We start from the raw sequence: 21,205 nt of genomic DNA, 5'->3' as shown, positions 1-21,205 counted from the left end.
AAACCCTCACAATCGGACCACCGCACCATCCTCCTTCGGCCGGTCAGGACAGCCACAGCAACGGCTGCGGGGACTGCTTCACCACCACCACCAGCGGAAACGACGGAGGCGGCGCCGACGGCGACGGTGGCTCCACGGTACAGGCCACAGGGTTCCGGCGGTACCAGGAGGTACTACAGCGCAGTACAAAATGGCCGCGGCATTCGCGGCCGGAAGTGCGCCCCGCAGTACTACATCGATCCTCCTGGCGTTACTGCTGCTAATGCTGTGGTAAGCGATGAACTTGACGTGAACTTTACTTTTCTATCGCATAGTTCGTAACCTTCGTCATAACTTTGGGGAGGAGCCCGCGAGATATTAGATTTTTGGCTCCCAAACCCTCTTTCAATCTTGCCTTGCATCGAATCTATAATTATTAATAAATAACCAGTGAGTGTGGCAAATAAGTCCCAACATTTGAACCTTTCTTATGCAACTAACTGTGAAGACTGCGTTAGTCACATTTAGGATATTTTAGTCATTGAGGAAAGTTTAGATAAGTTTCAAGTTGTTTCAAGTTGTTTCAAGTTCACTTTCAATAGGCACTGGACTTACACATATAACGATTAGAGGGTTTGCATGTACTGAACAGGGTTCGAGTTTTCTGTGGTTGACAGCGATCGAACCGATTATGATGCGACTCCTTCGGAATTCTAGTGACAGGCACATACAATAATAACTTACAAAGGTAAAGTTCATTGAAAGCAGCAGATGCTTGCAGATTCAACCAAACTCAGGTTTCTTTCTACATTTCTCGACAAACTCCCCCCAAAGAGGCTGGCAAACGTCAACAGCTTGTGCATTTAGTGTATAAAACGGGAAATGAAGTGCACTGACGGCGTCCACATATAAAACTGGCCAAAAGAGCGACCAAAAGAGCGATCAAACCACGATCAGTTCAAAAAAGAAGGAATACTTCTCCAACGATCGACCTTCAAAAGCAGACCGGATGCTTACAAGCCCCTGCCACTGATCCTGCCGCCAGTAGGATTTCCGTTGCGTACCGCTGCCATCGGCACACGTCGCAGTGTATCGGGACTAAATTAGAGCGATTTAGAGGGCTAAAAAAATAATCAATTCCATGGCTTCAAATTGCACGTTACCTGTGACCGGCCAAACGGAAGTGGCTCCTTCCAGCAAGCACCAAGGCCAGTACTGGAAGGCTTCCCCCTTCGAAGGGTTCGATTACCAATCAGCGGATACCCCGGACCGACCGCCCTGCCCTGCTGAACAAATGATTGACGGACGGCGCGAGGGCTGTGACCTTCGAAGCCACAGTCCGGACGGACTCCGGCTCCGGACAGGGGACACGTCACGATGTGTCGGAATGTTGGTCTCTTTTTTATCGGTTTTCCGTGGTGCACCACTTCCTTAAGGTTCCTGCCAAGTGGACCGTGTAGGTGGATGGCGAAGAATCGAAATCGGTTTCGATGTTCCGATTGTCGGTGTCTATCATCGGGGTTTGCCGATGGCAATTTATTTATTCTGGTTGCCCGTTCTGGCCGCCTAAGAGAAGGCCCCATAAGAGGGCGTGAATCATATGGCAAAGTGGCTAGAGTCGGCCTCTGTCCTCGCCAATTGCCCGATGGGGCGCGACTTTCGGCCACGTCAAGCAGCCCCCCCTGGGGACGACTGGTGACACTTTCGGGCTGACTCGAGTGGGTTCCCGCGTGTCAAGTTCTCTTTTGGCTGCCTCTTCTAGCCGTCGAAGTCATTAGTCTGAGTGCCCTGCCTGCGACAGTGTCGATCGCCTCAGACCAGACTGTTTGCTAATCGTTCTGTAGACCACCTAAAGCTGGCCACGGCTCTTCCCCCCGGGTTCTGGAAAACTGCGAGCTTTGGAAAAGGTGACCAACGGATGCGGAAAACATAACCGCACCCAAATCGCTTCAGTGCTAATTACGTACACGGCTCAGGGCTCGTGCCTCAAAAACAGGTGCGAAGCCGTTGGGAAAATTGAGAAAACAGCCATAAACGTTAGACACCTATTTAGGAACGACGCATTCCATAAACATACGAACTGGCCGGCGACGAAAACCAATAGACGAACCGGTGACGGGTAAACACACCGTCACACGCCAACACACGAGCGCAGCGCAGGAAGAATTAAATGTTCCTCGTTATAAATAATTCATGAGGAGCCGAGCTTGACCTGCTCCACCACTGCTCAATCCACCAAGTTCACCTGGCAAGGGTTCCCCACACTGGGCTGGGTCCGTTTTGCGTAACCCCCATGTAACAATGGACGGTGTAGCTGGTGTGTCGTTGTTTTTTGTTCTGTCGTACGCCCGGTGAAGGTTTATGTTAAATTCCTAGCCCATTTCCTCCACCCAAGGGCCCGGAGTGAAGTCCGGACCAACGTTTTCCAACGCTGCAGCGTCACCGGAACCATGACCTACCCGAATGCGTACCCGGAAGTCGGGCCGCTGGATGCATGCCCCGTTGGGTTCGATGGCTGGTGAATATACCATCGAGACCCCCGCACACATTAGCCAGCGGGCCAGCCAACGCTCAAGGATCCACGCTAATGTGACAGGCCGAATGAAAAACCTCTGCAGTACTCGGTAGGCGTTCTGGCGTTCGTGCGTTCCCTTGAGCACTTTATGGACACCGACGATGGGTACAAAACACACCCGAAGATGTCTGCCAGACGATGGTCAGACGTCAGATATCTTCGACTTCGACGCCACCCGTCCGGGTCTAAGAGGGATTCTTTCAAAAATGGCCAACCATACGCTAGGCTGCCAATACGCCAATGACTGCACCTCCATTATTCAAACAGTCCGCTCTGATCGTCCGGGCTCTTGCTCTTAAGTTTTGGCTCCAACGGTATCGTCATGCGGGGTCATGCCGGGCGCCAACTTTAGTGTCCCGGGGCGCAATCGGTTTCGAATGACGGCAAATAAAGGCTGACGCCGGCGGATCTCCCACCGAAAGGGTACCGGTTTTGGCCAGTGGATCGCTTTTCGCTCCTGGCTGGACGCAACAAAACCTGAGATTTGGATTCGGCTTTTATGAGGCACCCTTTTTATTGGTCCCGTTTCCATTTTGTATCGTTTGCTATCCGCGCACTATAAACCATCTTTCGCAAGAGCATCGCTATGTTGCTCGAGTTTTGGGCGTGCTTCAAAGGTTGTGTGAATGAGTGTGTCTTGTTTAAAGTTTCAAAAGCGAATGACTCAGGCTGCCAAGATTGGGGCTTTGGCTTTTCAGGAGTACCGTCTGGCTAGTGTCAAAAATAAACCAGCTAATAAACATTTTATAAATTGCTTCCATTTTTATGAAACTATTCCAAAAAGAAAAAAGACACCATTGAATCGTAATACTAGGACTGGAAAAAGACCTCCATGGCTGTTAGTCCGCCGTTGGTCCTGTTTATCCAAAAGTGTGGATATAAACCGTAGTACACGGTTCCACGGAAGAAAACAAACTTTCTTCGACAAACCCTTCAACTGACCTGCATAACTCGAGTTGAGGTTTCGACCAGGCCAGCAGAGTACGCCGAACCCGTCAATTTGATTGATTTACAGCTCGCTGTGAGCGGTAGGACACATGAAGGCAATTACTTTTCAAATTACCTAATCAAAATTGAGAAATGTGCCAACAGTGAAGGATGAAGGAGCATTAGAGTTGTCCCAATAACTTTCAAGAAATAGGAAAATAGGTTCAAAACATGCTACAGAAACGCTTACAAAAATTAAAGGTTCGTAGGGATTTTTTTGCTAAATACTTCTAAATTTTTTTACTAATACAATGCACAACTAAGCAACAAAACAATGAAAAATTAATTGGTGTAAATAAACGATAGATTTGATATAATTAATCAACATTACCCAAATAGAGAAACAGCGCCGAAAAGAGGGACAACATAATAGATAAAGACGGAAATAGCCAGAAACTCAATTACCAATCTTTGTCTCTTCGTCGATAGGAAGAAAAATTGAATTTAAACAACACAGCAAAAAATTGAAAATGACTTACTGTAGAATTGTACATTCAACCTTCGCTGACAAACTGACCAAGGTTCGATCGGAGTTGGCAACACTTCCAACAAACCAACCACCTAATTTATGGACCAACCTTTCCTATTCGCTACAGCCATGCCAAGAGCCATCCTAAAGCGAGGGTGGACCGAGCGCGATTTGAATATCAGTCGGCCGGGAAAGACCGCAACGCCTTTTGGAAGGGACCGGCACAGACGGTCGTCTTATCAGAGGGCCCGGTCGCCGGTCCGGTGCATGCAAAGGAAACATACATCATCATGTTCACATCACTCCAGGACACACACCACCCCAAATTACGGCTCCGGCCGGCCACGGCTCGCTGCTCCACGAAAAGTACACACGTCAAGTGTACTTTTCGGTGCAGCTGATTACAGGTGGGGCCAGCTGGGGGGCCATTTCGTTGTGGCGCCGGGGTCCGGTTTCAGTGCAACGCGCAACATTGGGCAACCCGTTAAGGGGCTGTTTGGGCACAAAATACTTAGCTCGACCTCAACGCTGAGCATCGTTCGTGCAAAATCATAAATCGAACGAAGATAACCTTGCCACGGCGCCGCGTTCGTGCCGTGTGGCGATTGCTTCCCTTTTAAGGACCAAAACATTTCAAAAACATTCCAAGATGCAAGGAAACCCCGATGCTTGAGAGTCAAGCGGGAGAGCTTGTGGGTTTTTTTGAAATTGCGCTAAAAATTAAAGTTCCAAACTGCTTTCTCGTGCGAGGACGGGATTTCTCCTGGTTTCAGGGTTTCCCGTGCTCACCATAAAAACAATGGACAACCAAAAAAACGCTCACGCGAGCCGACACCGTTGGGAGGTTTGGTCTTTTACCTCCTTCGCTTCCCAAGCATAATAAAACCGCGGTCGCAGGGAAGGGACTGTCTACAGCACGGCAGTCGTAGCGATTCACGGTAGCGTTCGCAGAAGGCCAGCCACATTGAGGCATCCTTTATTGCTGTGCGCTAATTTCACTGCTGTTACCTTAACCCCAAATGGTTGGAAAGGTGTCGAATGGTTGGAAAGCATGAAGGATAACCGCCTTTTCCCAATCTATTCCAAATTTTTATCCAGTCTTCATTCCGACAAGTTTGACTAATTTGTTTAATTTTGATTTCGGTTAACTCCACTGTCCTCTGGGGTACGTCCATAGATCATTCATCTGCGCTGCACTGATCAATCAGTTTCTATGCGAAAGACGTCAGATTGAACCCGGACAGTGCATCAAATTGAGTGTAGAACTTTAAATTGGTGCCCAATACGGTTCTGTCCGTTCTAATAATAATAAAGAAATCTTTTCTTTGACATTTTTGTATGTAATAGCATTCTGCACTTAAAGTGGACAATTGAACGACTCTAAAACAAAACAAAAATTTATTACTTCAATGTCCAGTTTTTTTAGATTGATAAAACGGTCGAGAGCTCTAAGTATCTTTACATGTTTCAGCTTGTAAGCTGGCAGAAACTTCGAAATATTGTAAATTTTTTATTTTACTCTAATGATCCTTAAATACAACAAAAGTATCACCATCTTCGGAATGTTATGATGGGATGCGAAACGTGTAAAAACAAAACCTTCCGCTTTTGGGATATTTTCTTTGCATAACATATTTTGACATAAGTTTCACGAATGCCTAAAAATCAAGGTTATTAGGAGATCTCTAGCCGCCACCTCAAAACTAGTATTGACCGGCAAAATCACCGATATCTCAGGCTCTGTTTCTAGTCTAATAAAACGACAAATTATCGAAAATGCCATCCTTTCGGTGCATATATTCGCAACCAAGCCCCGGCGGCTTGTAAATAATAATTGCTCTAAACGTTCACTGCAGCTGCTCCGAGAACCGAGATCGTCGAACGAACCCGTTGTGCCGGGTTCTGTTGCGAACGGGCATCATTATCTCCGGGTCCATCATCGCGTGTCGCCGTTGGCCGCACGACGATGTTTGCGCATTTTGTGCGCACGATTGTTCGCATAAACACATAAACCAGCCCAGCGGTAGTGCCTGCCAACTACACACCCATTATCCCCGAAAGCGTGATTCCGAATGAGTGGCTGCGGATTCGAACGCCATCAGCCAGGCCGCCAGGAGGGCATTTGTTGTACCGGGTGCCCCTCATTTTTCAGTCTCATTTCAAGTGCGAGAATGTTGCACACTCTCCGATGAGCAGAGCAGATTCGTGCCGCTGATAATGCAATTTATTTTGATTAAAAATCCCCCCAATGGACGGGCACACCAAAGCGCAACATTCATATCGGACGCCCACAAATAGGACCGAGCACTGAGGCACCGAGCAGGCGCCATCTGGTGGACAAACGGCCGGCACTTCTGGGTGTGTTTGTTTTTTTTTCTTAAAGTCCAAGATTCCACTCACGTAAATGGCGAATGGGCGGTTCGATTGGTCCAAAATTTAGGAATAATCGATAACAATCACCTACACCTTCGTCTGTTGGTTTCTGGGACCTTTGCACTTCGAACCAGCCTATTAAGAGGGCCAGCAGATTAGACACTTGTTCTTCGGATTCCATGGAAACCCGAGATGATGGCAACCATAAATGACCCACCTTAATGTCATGGTTACACTGCAGCGGGTGTTTAAACGGCTCCAAGCATTGAATTTTGCATGTAATAAAATCGAACCCGAACGATAATAATAAATATGGTCACATGTGTTCACCGATCGACACTCGATTAGTCCCGAAAGTGAAGCGAGCCGTGAAGCTTAAGTGAATTAGTAGATCAGGACGACGATCCACCGGATCGTTGAAGGCGATTTTCAATCTAATCACTGATTTTCCAATGATATGTCTGTTTGTTCCAGTCTTTGAAATCCATGGTGTCATGTTAAGCTGTAGCTGTAGCAGTTCAAATGTGACTTATCATCCGTCATCATGATGTTCAATCAGCGATAACATTGGTATTCGACATGCTGGAATTGGCTTGCGTACCCTTTTGAGAAACGATTTTGGCACATACGCGACGGACAATCTGACCAGCCGAAGAAAAACATTCAACACACGACGAAACTCATTATGACTTATCTTTAGGTGTCAAGAGAAAGTAGTTAGAATAGTGATCATTGCATCATGCTTTTGATACTTGGAACACACATATTACACACGATAGCACTAGGATATTTGGACGAGTCAATTTGAACTACAAGAAAGCACCACATTTAATCAGATCGCGCTAAGACACTTCTGGACTCTCTTTGCTTACGATTCTTCCTACAAGTCCTTGGCGAAACACAAGCCTAATGCATTCGTTGACATTGGCTCGTGATAATGTTAATCATCGGCTTGAAATTGAAATATTTTACGTTGATTAACAGCCGTCGAAGAGAGGAATGCCTTCCATTATTCGAGTCATTATTCGTTTCTGAAGTGGTCCTGAGAATCATAATGCATCTGGAGGCTCTGTGAAAAAGCAACCATCCTAGCCAAGCCAATCTTCTCTGGAGCACATAGATGCAACTCCAGGTATTTAAGTTTTTTCGCTATACTCCGTGTGCAGCTAACATTTTCATTTTACGAACCCATAGTTAGTTATTTCATTTACTGCCCTCTCACGAAGGCTTAAGTTATTAACTTTGTTTTTGAAGATATGTCCGATAGTTTAACCCGACAAACTGAAAGATTTTTCCTAAAACAAATGTAATAAAAGGTCCGGCAACTGGCCTCTTTCTCCTTAACTTCTTTTAGTACCATTCTTTACCTTCCCCTTTACCTTGAAGGACACAACTGACACTTTTCTTTCCGAAAGGTACTGTTCAGCACACATTTATCAGTTTGAATACGTAATACCAGGCAAAACCTGAAAGTAACTAATGAACAAAGATACGAAAATAATTAACCATATTCAAACACGCTCAACTACTTCTATCACATCCTTTGAAAATGGTATAATGTTGTGGAATGGAACTGACTCTTGCCATAGTCAGGACGAGCACACGAGCAAGTTTGTTGTTGTGCTAAGCATCCACATAATCTGGAACCTTGAACCACTTTCCAGTACATCAGACAAAACGAAATAAACTATTACGTGCTACTTTCGCTGCTTTTTTTAAACCAAAGCTAGCTGCAAAAGCTATCGACGAGGCTCGAAACGATTACGATGAATCCTTACCGCCGTACTACGTCATCGAAGAACTACGTAACAAAAATATTCCTATGTGAAGGATAATCAAAGCTCAACGACAATCGTCGGGCTGATCATCGGGTTCATCGCGCGGTTAGTCAGTCGGGGCCGATTATGCCATTATGCTCGTTTACGATTTCGGCACCTCGCTCGACACTCGAACCCAACACATCAGCCATTCAGATCGATCTATGAATAAACATGTCCTTGCACCAAGTGGCCCCTCAGCGATTGCGTTGCATCCTATTGACCTGATGATGTTTTCATGAGCGTCGTCTCCGAACAAAAAAAAAAAAAACCACTATGAAGCTTGCCCACCGAATAAGCACACACTTCCGGTTCACCGATGACGACCAGCGCAGCCAACCTGAGCGGGGAAATTATGATTGTCACCCGAAATATCAACACATTTGTCAAGAGGTTACCATTCGGCGAGGTCCACAGGCACTCGCTCGTTCCCTTTCTCTCCCTCACCCAAGCTTTTCCTTGCCCAACTATTTCATGATATTCAAATAGGTGTCTGGTCGCGTTTGGCACCGCCCAATTGGGCACCGCACTCTCCGTGTACTGCGTGATTTCCAATATTTGATTTGCTGGCGTTGCCCGGAAATTGACCACGCGTTGGCCGCTGGTTGACCGATCGGAAGCTCTCGTCCTGAAGCGAACCAATTTCGACGACGACGACGAGGTGCACAAACAAAGAATTTCATTCATTCTTTTATGTTAATTCTTTTCCCTGGTGTTGGTACGAGCAGGCGAAGGTCCCTCAGGAGCCTGGCCACACCTGGTGGGTGTTCGAGGCACCACGCAAAGGCGAGGCTCAAGGCGTACCATGCGGATGTTTGTGAAGCTATGCCTCAAGCAATAGTGAGCGGGAAAACCCACCAAACCCCACAGTGTTGTATCACGTGTAATGAGTAATAACATTCGTGTCCTCAGCCATGTTTCAGACACTAATAAAATTATGTTCTCTAGTATGCAGGATTCTCATTAGCTTTAATTGTTCTTAGCGTTCATCAATTTTAATTGTTAAATTAATTATTTAATAACAAGAAAACATATTAAGTACGAATTGCATAACTTCTGGTGAGTCTAGTGCACTACATTCTATCAACTGTTCAAAATTTAATATCAATGTTCTCGATTCAAGTTGATGCCGTGAGCTCCAGGTCTTTACTAAATCAATGAGTTTAGTTCAGAAAGTAGACAAAAATCACAGGAGAACATACATGGTGAAAATGGTGCTCGTAGTTCAACTTTCCTAGTTCAGAAAAATCCAGTGGCCAAAACCTCAGCCGAAAATGGGAAAAATTTTCAGAGCCTTGTTTTGGAACAAACCAGCGCTTTGGTGTTGAAACGTGTCTGAAATCAACCAACCACAAATACCCAGAAAATTGTACTGCCTAGCCGTACAATGGAAGTCACGTGGGACGCACTAAACTCTCCCTATTTGTTTTTCCCGCTATGCGCGGGGTGCGACTGTAGTCCAAAAATAAATATCATGTTTTCGGTAACCTTGCCTCCTGGCTCTACTGTGTGCCCACCTTCGAGGCCTCTGCTTGATGGCATTTTTCTAAGCCCCTCGGTTAGGAAGGTGTTGAAATGGCCATAAAACCACCGCCACCCTTGCCCAACTGGACCAAACCACCGGCTCTCCGCAGGGGCTCTCTCTTTCCACAGCTTACAGCCCGTTTAAAGTGGGGGCTAATTGATTACTAGCATTAGTTGATAGATTAGCACCACCCGCAGCGGGATTTTCTTGTGGGACCCCTCCATTTTGAGATTCGTATTCTAACTCTCTCTCTCCCTCTATCTCTCTCTCTTTTTGCCAATCTTCTTGGTATCTCTTTGCAGCGTTCTGCGGCAGGTGTTGGCCGCGAAGAACTACACACTCAAACCACGGGTAGTCCTGCCGGAAGACTATGTCAAAGGTGAGTCCCAAAGTGTCAGCCGTGTTTGATTTATAGAGCCGGATTTCCAGCACCGCCGAGGTCCGCTGATGTCAAAATTAAAGCGCCCGCGTAATGGTTCAAACACCAGTCCCAAGGATATCCGTTTCCAAGCGCGCAACTCATCGACGCTGCGCCGCGGCTCGGTTCCATTTACTTGATTGCACTTCCGAAATGGCGGCGCCATTTCCCGGCGCCGGAAGGATGTTGGGTGAAACTTTGGAATTAAAATAATGACAACGAACGCCCCTCGTGGCAGGCACTGAGAGAGCTGTTCCGTGGGTCGGTCGCTACGAACTCGATGTCGCGAACGGGATTAGTGCAGTTGCTGCCCTTGGTGGCCATTTCATGTGCTCTTGAGGAGCACCTATTCGTTCCGTCGTGGGGTCACGGGTATCTACCGTCCGAGGCGCCAGTGTCCCACTATCCCACTGAAACTGCTACATCCGGTCTGCCGCGATGACCAAGTGTACCAGCTCAAGTGTATGCGCCAGGTCGAAGACCCTCAAGCGAACGACATCCTGGGCACGGTGCTGGCCGGGCTGGCCGGTGCTCCCTGTGCCCACCAGATCACGCTGCAGGACGACAGACACGAGCAGATCATGACGGCGAAGAAGTATTTCGTGATCTTCACCAACAACTTGCCCGCCGTATGTTTGGACCACTTCACCACACACTTCTCAAACCAATACGGAACCCACTCCCAGGGACTTGAAAATTGGCGGCCAATTTCGAAGAAATATGACGAAAACTCGTCCTGAGGATCCAGTATGAACACAAAGCCTATTTTGTTAAAAAAAATGAGTTAAAAAACTGTTAACCAGAGCGGGCGCCTTTGAAAGGAAAAATCAGCTCCACAGCTATCGTGCTTTTGGTTAAGATAAACTGAACCGAAAACAAAACGGAAGAATGCAAAGTGAGAAAAAAACAAAGTGAAGGCAGTGAAATAAAACGAATTGAACTGAATAATAGGAAGACCAAGTGAAGTAGTATTAATAACAAACAAGTTATCGTCCCATGTCTTGTAACTTCACTGTCAAGCCAAACTAATACAATAATCCCGTTCGCTTATTTGTAGAGAGAAAGTGAAAGCCGAAGAAAAGCGATTAGCGGTGATTCTAACGCACCTCCACAGCGCACAATGCAATAACTAAACACGGTAACCAACCAACCGCCACCGACGCTATTCTTTCGCTAGTTGTTACTTCCGAAACGATTATTCTTTTCTGTGGGTGAGGTGCAAATAAATCCTGCTCCGCCGTGCCTAGCCGCCCTAGCAGGACCTAACGAGCCAGGAGCAGCCCAAAACCGAAGCTGTATTCCGCAACCGAAAGGAGCGAATGCGAGAAAAGGTGTCTTCGTTCAGGCCACCAACCGGGGGACACCCCGGACCAAGCCAATTTTTGCGCCACTTGACAACATAATCCATTCGTCTGCATTGCATCATGTATTAATCAAACCGCGAAAAGCCGGCAGGAAACCCCCACGCGTCAAGGTACGCGCTGGCGGCCAAAATCCCACTCCCCGAGGGGTCGCCCGGAATGGGGATCGGTGTACTAATCCCCACCAAAGAGCCCAATAATGCTGACCGAAATTACGACTCGAGCCCCGAGGCCCCGGGACTGTAGCTCTAGCGTGATAGAAAAATGTTTTTTGTAACACGCGGACATGGGACTCGCGAAAGGCCATAGCTGTGCAGCTGTATGTTTGTTGGGCTGCAGGTTATGACGTTGATCACGGAGGGTCTGCAGCGTGAGCTCTGTTTCCGAGAAGCGCTCCGAAATAATGCAAGACATGGAATTAGTGTTGGCTTTCTTTTAAATCGAAAGGAGTCAAACAACACCCACAAAAACATAAACATACTACCCACAAACATACTACCAATAAATGAATAGCTACTGGATGGTAAATCCGTGCTTCAGTACGAGAAATAGGCTAAATAAAATAAATAGTATGCACGAACACAGAACACTGCAACCGAGCATTAATATTGATGAACTCCAGCTTGGAAAGTGAATTATCAACAAAAGAAAAGCAAACCTTTTAGGCCGTCGTGAGCAAGACATCAAGTTCAAGTTATCTTTTACAGCAGATGGAACCGCAGTTTTATGGTCCGGACCTGACAGAAACTGAGTTAAACTACTCGAAAAGAACATGAACTTGAATCAACCAAGTACTCATCAAAGTTAGTTTTTGTTAGTTAAATTATTCAAAAATAACAACCATTTTTACTAGTTAACTAGCTGTTCTCGAAGTGCTTTGCCACACCTTATTTCATTCACATTTCCCGATGGTCCGGCGTTTCGGACGATCCGGCTTCGCGGTGACGTATACGATCGGCTTCCCTTCTAGCTATCCGGTAGATGCATGGCAAAACTCGCGCCAGCTGAATTTGGCTCAAATTGCCTTCGAAAACAATTCAAATTATGATCTACGGACGAGCCACGATTCTTAATAGTTGAATGAATTGGAAGTATCAAACGACGAAACAGTATTTACTAAAATTTTATTTCATTAGAAATGAAGAATCAACTTAATAAACACTACATTATTATGAAAGTATTACTATTTTTAAAGATTGTTCATATATTGAAAGTGTCACCACCCTGTTACATTAAAAAAAATATTTTACCCGTTACACGCTCGCTAATCGTGAACGACTCTATCACCGTAATTAATATGAACAATGATTACGCCCGGCACTAATCAAACCAATAAAAGACAACGCTTATCAGAGGCCACCGATCGATCCGCCAACGCCGCCGCCAGCAAAGCCCTTTGCGCGTTTTTATAAAAAAAAATGGCGAAGCAAAAGGCCGTTTGAGACGTCCATGCTTCAACTAAAACGCGGCAAATTTATTAAAACCCGCTCACTGCTCCCCGAATGCACTTGAAACCCGTCCGTGTGTCGAAATTATGATTGACATGCAGCGCGCCACAGAAACGCTCGCTCGTCCGACTGTTCCTGGCTGTCCATTTGATTTATGACACACACGGTGAATGATGGAAAATTGAGCACTAAACAAACAGCAACAGCAGAGCAGAAAAAGATGTCTACACAAAAAACCGAAAATGAAAGTTAGGAGAATTATGTAGGTCTGCCCTTTGGAGGGCTTTGGGAGAAAATTGAATGGAAACTCGCAACACTCGCCGTTATGGTTGGATCTCCGAATGGGGGGAACTACGAAGTACCACGGAGTTGGACACTTTCGATAGTGGTAATGCCAGGGACAACCGTTTTTGGCATGCTGACAATTTTGAAAGTTTCGCTTCTATAAACTTTTTCTCGCTGCATACGGGGATACGATTTGTACGATTATGCGTTTCGAACTTTTTTTTACTCAGTCGTAACTGCCAATTCCTAAATTAATTGGCCATTTCAAATTAGGTTTTGGCACCAATCAGATCGGAAGTTTAAAACGTCGCGCAGCAACTGCCGGCGTAACGTCCTCCAGGTAGGGACAACTGACGAAATTAAATCGAACGGTAGTACCGAGCGCAAATTATTCTTCTAAATCTATTTCATCCCCTTCAAAGTTGTCCTGATCCGACGCAATTTCTTTAGCTATTCCTAGAGCTCAAATCTTCTCTATCGACCTCAAACACTGTGAATGTAGTAATATCGTGATATTGAGCCCTAGGGCAGAAAGCCTCGTGGCCAGACATCAGACTTGGGTCTGGCTTAGGTAGGCGTTAGTATTGAAGAAATATATTTAATTTAAAAATGCAGAAATGCAGAAAATCGCGAAACCTTTCATTCCAACCGATCCAGCGCTTGACCATTCTACACAACCGGACCCGTTTTCCTGGTTCCGCACTGACTCACTGGAAAGTCCACTTCTAATTGGGCCTATTAAAATGCACTTCGCACGTTCTGCACGACGACGTGGTCTCGGAAATGGTTTACGATTTCGGAAATGTGCAACTTGCACCGGCCCGGCTCTACTGGCCACACGTTCGGCAGAGATTTACGATGCGGGTGTGATGGCTGGAACACAGCGAGAAAGTGATAAGTTTTCAAGGACCCGTTGAACACACCTCGGCAACCTCGAACCTCGAGGACGAGAAGCACTTTTGGAGGCGCGTTACGGGGCGATGCAAATTAGGTGCCGTAAATTGCGAGTTGCGTACCGCGTTCCGAGGACGCCGGAAATAAACCGCCAAACCGGAAAGCCGGAAGTCCACACACACGCAGTATGGTTGGATTATTTTTAGCCTCAGAGAACCGGGGTTTAGATGGAAATGAAATCACAAACGCAATCGACTTTCTGCTTTACAGACAGCACCAGCTACCTCCGTCTGTCCGATCACATGTCGGCAGACGGGTTATCCTCTTATTTGGCGCATTAATTACTTCTTCTCTCTTCTTTTCTCTTTCTCTCTCCCTCCCTCTCTCTCTCTCTTTCTTTTTCTTTCTATCTACTTCCAGAGGTTCGGCCACCGTCGCGAAAGGGCAGCCCGGTCGTGGTAGAGTTCAGTATATTCGTGGTAGATATCAATTCCATAAATGTCGAGGATATGGACTTTAGGTATCAGAACGCAGCTAAGCAAATAAACAAACGCTCCAACAAAGTTATTACAGGCCCGTTTCCCCCTTACCACCACCAACGCCGGCCACTCACTCATAGCACACCGCCCCCGGGACTTCCCTTCCGTTAGAGCGCACTGAATTTTTCACCAACATGCACTCATTACACCCGGTAGCGCATTATGTACCCAACTCCCACTGCCCCAAATCCTTGTTCCTGTCGCCTTGCCAGAGAAATCAATATACCAGCACCAGCAGCAGTAGGTCACGCCATTCAGGAAACCGTACAGGAGGCTGTTGTTTTAACAAAAAACAAACAAACCCGGTTGTTTGCAGCAGGAACTAGAATTAAAGTAAAGTCAAACCCTGTGTCAACATCTCGCTGGATTGGGATTCTTTTTTTATCTACACGATCGAACCATGTTGTTTGCCAATTGGGCTCAGGCTGAGATATTTCGAGCGTTGCACACTCGATCAGCGAACATTCTATAAAACGAAGCAATTGAATCAAAAGATGGATTGTAGTAGGATTTAAATTTTTGTTTTGCTACTTGGCCGACAACCTGTTATAGGTTGGCCCTCTGCTCCAAGAGAGGTAGCGTTTAACGCACGCCACCGAACAAAAAATTGGAGCACCGCAATTCGCAACACCCTTTGGATTTTGGACGCGGTCGGTAAGTGGCTCATGGCGCGCCAATCACCGGGCCAATCGCGCCGAAGTGCTAAAAATAAAAAGCAAAATCACCAAATCAATTGCAAATTGAGCCGTTCGGGGCGATGTCGGGGTAGTCATTGTCACAGAAGTGCACCGAGAGCTGCAAGCGCTCAAGAAGGGAACTAAACGAAGAATAGTGCGACAGGAACGTCATCGCTCGCTTGAATTCCGCTGGCTTACCACTGGCTGGCGTCAAGTCGAAGGCTGCCGAATGCGCGGAATGCACCTCATCCACTCAGAGCGGTTAACCCCTAACCTGCCCCGATCCCCACAACCCCACAGAACCACCTAGAAAAATCATATCGCCAACGCTGTCAACATTAAGAATCACCAACATACCACAAGCAATGGCGGCCTAGTCCTAGACCCATTCACCACCCATGGCCCCGAAAGCAAGCGCGAACGAGCGAACGAGCGAGCAAGAAAAAATCGATTAATAATGCAACTTTTCCCGCCTTATTTCCTCCTTACTACCCTTCTACCGGTGGCCAAATCGTTTCCGGGCATTTGGCGGCCCGTTTCCTGTGTGACGGACCCCGACAACAACAATGAAATTTGAAAAAAAAAAAACCAACCCAATGGACCCAACAACAAACAATCCCGCACCGCACAAAAAATGCATCACGAACCGCGGTGGGGTGGCCTTGCCCCTTCGGCGCCTATACCTCCCCGCCCCCCAGGGTAGACATGTTCGTGCACCAGAAGTGGGTCGAGTCGCGGCTGGATCTGCACGACGACATTTTCGAGGAGGGCGACGATCACGTAATACTTCCGCCGGAGTTTTTCGATAACCTATGGCAACCGGATCCGTACTTTCTCAACTCGAAGATTTCAGGTAAGCGACACGGTTCCCCCGAGGGCACACGTTACTGGCCAACATTCTGACTTACCACGGCGCTTATTCGCTACGCAGTCGCGTATTCGCGAGCTTTAGTTTCGCGTTTCGCTGTAGACCCCAGGTTTTGGGCGCCATGATTGTTTGTCCTATTTATTGAACCTGTGTATGGGGACTTTCACAGGAGTTGCATTGCAACCACAGGACTGGCTCGATCCTGGCCCGAGTGTAATCGCTCGGATGTAACGCTAGTAACGCCTAACACCTTTTTGTCTGCTTTGCTTCAACCTTCCAGCATACACCATACACACTGCAGCTTCTCTGTCACTACTCTTTATCCAGTGGGTTTCCGTATCAATCGCTTAGTAGATGACGTATTAGAAGACGAATGATTAAAATTGTGCTTCTGGCCTCATGACGCATCAAAGCTAGTAGGAAGCTTGGTTTACTAAAACTTGTTCTGCTATACACAAGGCCCCCAAAAGTTAAAAAAAAACTTGTCCAAAGAAGTCGAGTTTATGTAGAGTTATATCTCATTCCCAAACATGGCTGGAATCTGAAGTCTTGAGCAATAGGCCAGTGTTACAAACAGATGGATTTCTATGTAGCTTTCTGATGCAAACAACTACCGATCAGTTTTGGCTTACAACTTACATCAACTTACATATTATGACTATTCCATCGAGTAGGTGAATGACTTCAATTCTTGCCAAAAATTGATAAAAACTAGATTAACATGTTTAGGACAAAAAAATCTTCCTTTTTGGCGATTGCCGATCGAATTACTCCTGCGTTAGTTAACAAGCTAACTACAATTCCCGCACCTCAGAGAAGTTCGTCCTCCGGACCAACATTTCCGCTATTTCTGGACCGCGTCAGTGGCGCCAGTTGCCCTTCGGGTCGGTTTCAGTAAATTACGCCAGTAGACCGTGACCTGCACGAGAGCGCGCGCGCCATGCGATGTCTGCGTGCAATTTACCTTTACCTTGGCTTCACCGATTCAGGGGGAATTGATTTCGAGCTTCCTTCCTCTTCCGGTCGGCGATCCTTCTGTATTGATTGTATCAAAGGTTCTTTCTTTTCTTCGGTGTGTAAATAGAGGTGGGCTCGGTGCACGCTGCACCGGAGCATTATTGATTGTGTGCTGGTAGGCCTTCCCTGAAGGGCGCGTGCCGCTGTACCTGGACAATGCCAAGGGTTCACCACGGAAAACCTTCAGACGGCGTGGGCTAATTTTCATTGACCTTGTCGTCGATAGATACTAATAACCGAACCCGATCCCACCAGAGCCCAGACAAACCCTAATGGGTTCTTTGTTCATGTCGGCGTTGGCGGTAGGCAAACTTCCGGTCCGTAGTTGTAGTGTACTTAGGCCGAGATAAGCCGTTGCTTCTGGTGTGCTTTCGTCCTTTAATGGGACTGGCGATTCCGTGAGACTTTGGATAGATTTTACGACAAGCGGACAGAACACGCCACGTGAACAGACGTGACAACCAGTAGTGTACAGGCTTGGGCGAGCTATAATTGTATGCCTGGTTGCATGTGGCTTCCGCTTCGCATCCTTCCCCAATCCGTGTTCCGAGAATGCAACCACACACACAAACACATACACACCACAGCAGCAGCAGCAACAGCAGCAAAGTAGTGGACTAGAAAATTTGAATCCACCTTCTCCAACACCCACACATACGAAGACATGCAAAACATACAAATTATAAAAGCTGAGCAACGTTGCCACTAGACACCAGCAAAAAGCCACTATCCTTCTGACCAGGTAATACTCTCCTTCCTCCTCTGGAGCACCTTGGCAACGGCGCAAGTAATGGTGTGTGCCGTTACGTTGTGTCCAACATCCAAAACAAAAACCCTTCGAAAGCTCACCCACCACCTCTCGTGTACCATCATCGTTCGCAGGTCAGACCTTTATAAATGAGGGTATGAATAGGGTGTTGTGTGGCAAGACAAGTTGCATGACTTCCATGCGACTGCAAGGTGAGTGTCAGAATGGCGGCTCCAAGCCCTGGAACTTTTGCGGCATCCACACTCTGGAAGCACAAACAGCTGCATCCTTCAACTACACCACACATTACACAGTCATCCATCCATCCGTTTTCCATCCAAATCCCAAAACCCCGCACACGATACCCCGTGAATCTCGAGGCAACATCCATCAGCTTATTAACATAGCTCAACCCCACAGCCTGTCATTCATCGGAGAGGATCACGCTGATTTGCAATGTGCTGTTGCTGTTGTAGCTGCTCTGCTGCTGCTGGTGCTGCTGAATGCGCAAACCTAAGGAACGTGAAGTGGCCGATACAGTTCTGTAATTCGGTCCAAGTGTTGCTTTCTGCTTTACATGTGTCGTTGTGCCCCGTAGAACTTCATGGCTTTCCGTTGTTTCAAGCAGTTATGTGTTGCTTTTATAAGTTGCGCTTTCAATGAAACGATCACTAGAACGAATACTATCATTGAGGGGAACTTGTGTCTGTCTGGCTCTTATAAATTAAACAATCAACTAAATAACGTATGAGCCATTTGAATCATCGAGCTCGATGTAGAGAAACATGTTTGTTGAAAGTTTTAGCCAAAGTGTCGACAAATCTCAACCGTTTCTAGTCTTATAACTGAACCCTTTATTTATAACTGAACTCCTACTTTCGGTCCGACCGCCGCATCAATTACAATAAATTGGGATATTACCATTCCCAGCTTACAACATACAAATGGTTTCAACCTATGTTTATGTATCTTGATATAAGCTGCATTGACCCCCAGATCTTCGCTTTAAGGCTACCGAATTTTCTTTTTCCGATTTTTTTATGAAAGCGGGCAAAGGATCCTATGAGTCAGATAACTGGGCATTCCTTGTCCGACATTTGAACCGGAGCCAGTTGGATTTTATTATTGGGTTGGATAGATTGATTCGTTCGTACTACTAGAATCGGGTACCACAAAAACAGTGCCCATCAGTTCCTATTGTCGAGACATCACCATATGATTAAACATTTTTTTGTCCAAACACCACTGCCTGACGACGGATCCCACCAATATTTTGATATTCGAACTGAGAAAGATTTTGTTACTGCTAAAGATCAAAACCTAACGACAAAGTACTAGAGCGGAACAAGATCGACAGACCGTTACCGAGCGCAAGCTGCTGGCGATGTTTGTTTCTTATTGGTTGCCAAATTCGTTTAGATTTTTTGTGAGTTTTTGTCTTACACTCTCCAATCTCTCGACTCATCCAGTCATCCGTCAATCGCAATCGACTACAAGACCCGGGACCAGAGGTGTCCAGCGCACCAAACGAACGCCGATGCCATTTGCCTGGCGGCTCTAACCCTGTCCTGTCTGTTTCTGTTTCTTTGTCCTTGGCCGAACGCAACCCGATCGCCCGATCGATCACTAGAAATCGCAACGCTCACGCACAAGTTCTCGTCGGTGACGCTGTACAAAAACTCGACCGTTCGGTACGCGTGTATGATGCACGCCATCATCGCGTGCCAGATGGAGTTCCAGCTCTACCCGATGGACATCCAGATCTGTCCGATCTACATTGAGAGCTTTTCGTACCACAACCAGAAGATACGGCTCAAGTGGGCCGACAACGGCGTCACGATCAACCCGGAGCTGAAGTTGTTGCAGTACAACCTCGGCCGACCTTTGCAGCTCGAGGAGACAGACGGGTACATGCCGGAAAAGTATGGTACGTCGCCGGCATTAGTACGCTCTCGGGTGTTGATCTTCCGGTTCAGCGCTTCCTTTAGCTCACTGGTTTTATTTCTCTCTTTCTCTCCCACTCTTTCTCTCTATCGATAGGAAACTTCTCCCGGCTCGCGGTGTACTTCCGGTTCGAACGTCAGATTGGTCACCATCTCATACAGACGTTCGCGCCGTCCTCGCTCGTGGTGATGCTGTCGTGGTTCAGCTTTTGGCTCGGGCTGGATGCGATCCCGGGCCGGGTAACGCTGCTCGTCACCTGCATGCTGACGCTTGTCACGATGTTCACCGGGATGCGGGCGGATATTCCACCAGTGGCCTACGTCAAGGTTGGTATGCTGCGGGTGCCACACATCGCTGACACACGTATGACACACACGGGCGGATCCCGTTTTAGGCACTCGATCTGTGGATGGCCGGCTGCATGCTGTTTGTGTTTTCGGCCCTGGGCGAGTTCGTCGTGGTGAAGGTACTAGACGTCCAATACCAGTACCAAGTCAACAAGGTCCCGAAAGTGCTGCCGATGCGCATCAGCGCGATGGAGAAGGGCCAGTGCGTGGGCACGGTTGCCAACTGGGAGGGCGGAACGGTGAGTGTGCGGCCCCGGAAGCCAACGCAAACGCCGACCACGCCGGGCCAAGTGTCACTACAGGGCAACGGAGGACCACAGCCACCGCCCCCGACGAAGCAGCCAACCCGGCGCCAGAGCATCCTGTCCGTGGCCTGGACCGACACCGACACCGGCATCGAGAAGATCATGTGGCGTGAGATCGACAAAATGTCGCGGATCGTCTTTCCGGGCTTGTTTCTCGTCTTCGTCGTGCTCTACTGGCCGATACTGATTTTCAAAACCTCCTAGATGGTTCCGGACCCGTAGCGCTCGGTCGGACCCGGCGAGCGCCTTATCAAGATTGTGATGCCTTATGACGCGAACACCAGACTACAGATTCGAGATTTTACACCAGAATCGAAATTTTTAGAGCGAGCTCAAGTAGAAGGAGGCTCAAAGCCTTCAAGGCCGTGCTTTCAGTTCTAGTTCCACCGGTTCACAGGGAGACAAAACCGTAAACGACAGGACAGGACTTCCCGTAGCCTAGCACGAAACGTGACGCACTTCAGGAGCAAAACGAATTCGAAATTCAGCGGCACAAAAGCAAATGAATAAGCTAATAAACACTGGTTTCTTCTCGCACACCCAGCGCATCGATAGAGAGAGAGAGAAAGTTGTAGGTAGGAGTTTAGTAATATTTGAAAAGCTTTACTAAGTGTAAAAATGGTATATTG

General features: G+C 47.1%; 1 protein-coding gene across 1 annotated transcript; it reads left to right on the top strand.

Moving 5' to 3' along the window:
• The first annotated feature begins 190 nt into the window (after positions 1 to 190).
• LOC128267656 (glycine receptor subunit alpha-4) lies at positions 191 to 20,780 on the top strand. The gene is made up of 7 exons (XM_053004541.1): positions 191 to 270; positions 10,028 to 10,104; positions 14,552 to 14,651; positions 16,046 to 16,200; positions 19,611 to 19,907; positions 20,021 to 20,250; positions 20,319 to 20,780. The coding sequence occupies exons 1-7, from the start codon at positions 191 to 193 to the stop codon at positions 20,778 to 20,780; spliced, it is 1,401 nt and encodes a 466-aa protein (XP_052860501.1).
• The last annotated feature ends 425 nt before the right edge of the window (positions 20,781 to 21,205 follow it).

The sequence above is a fragment of the Anopheles cruzii genome, chromosome 2 (assembly GCF_943734635.1).
Source record: "Anopheles cruzii chromosome 2, idAnoCruzAS_RS32_06, whole genome shotgun sequence".
NCBI lineage: Eukaryota > Metazoa > Arthropoda > Insecta > Diptera > Culicidae > Anopheles > Anopheles cruzii.
Note: the sequence above shows the minus strand (reverse complement) of the source record. Positions and strands in the feature narration are given on the sequence as shown.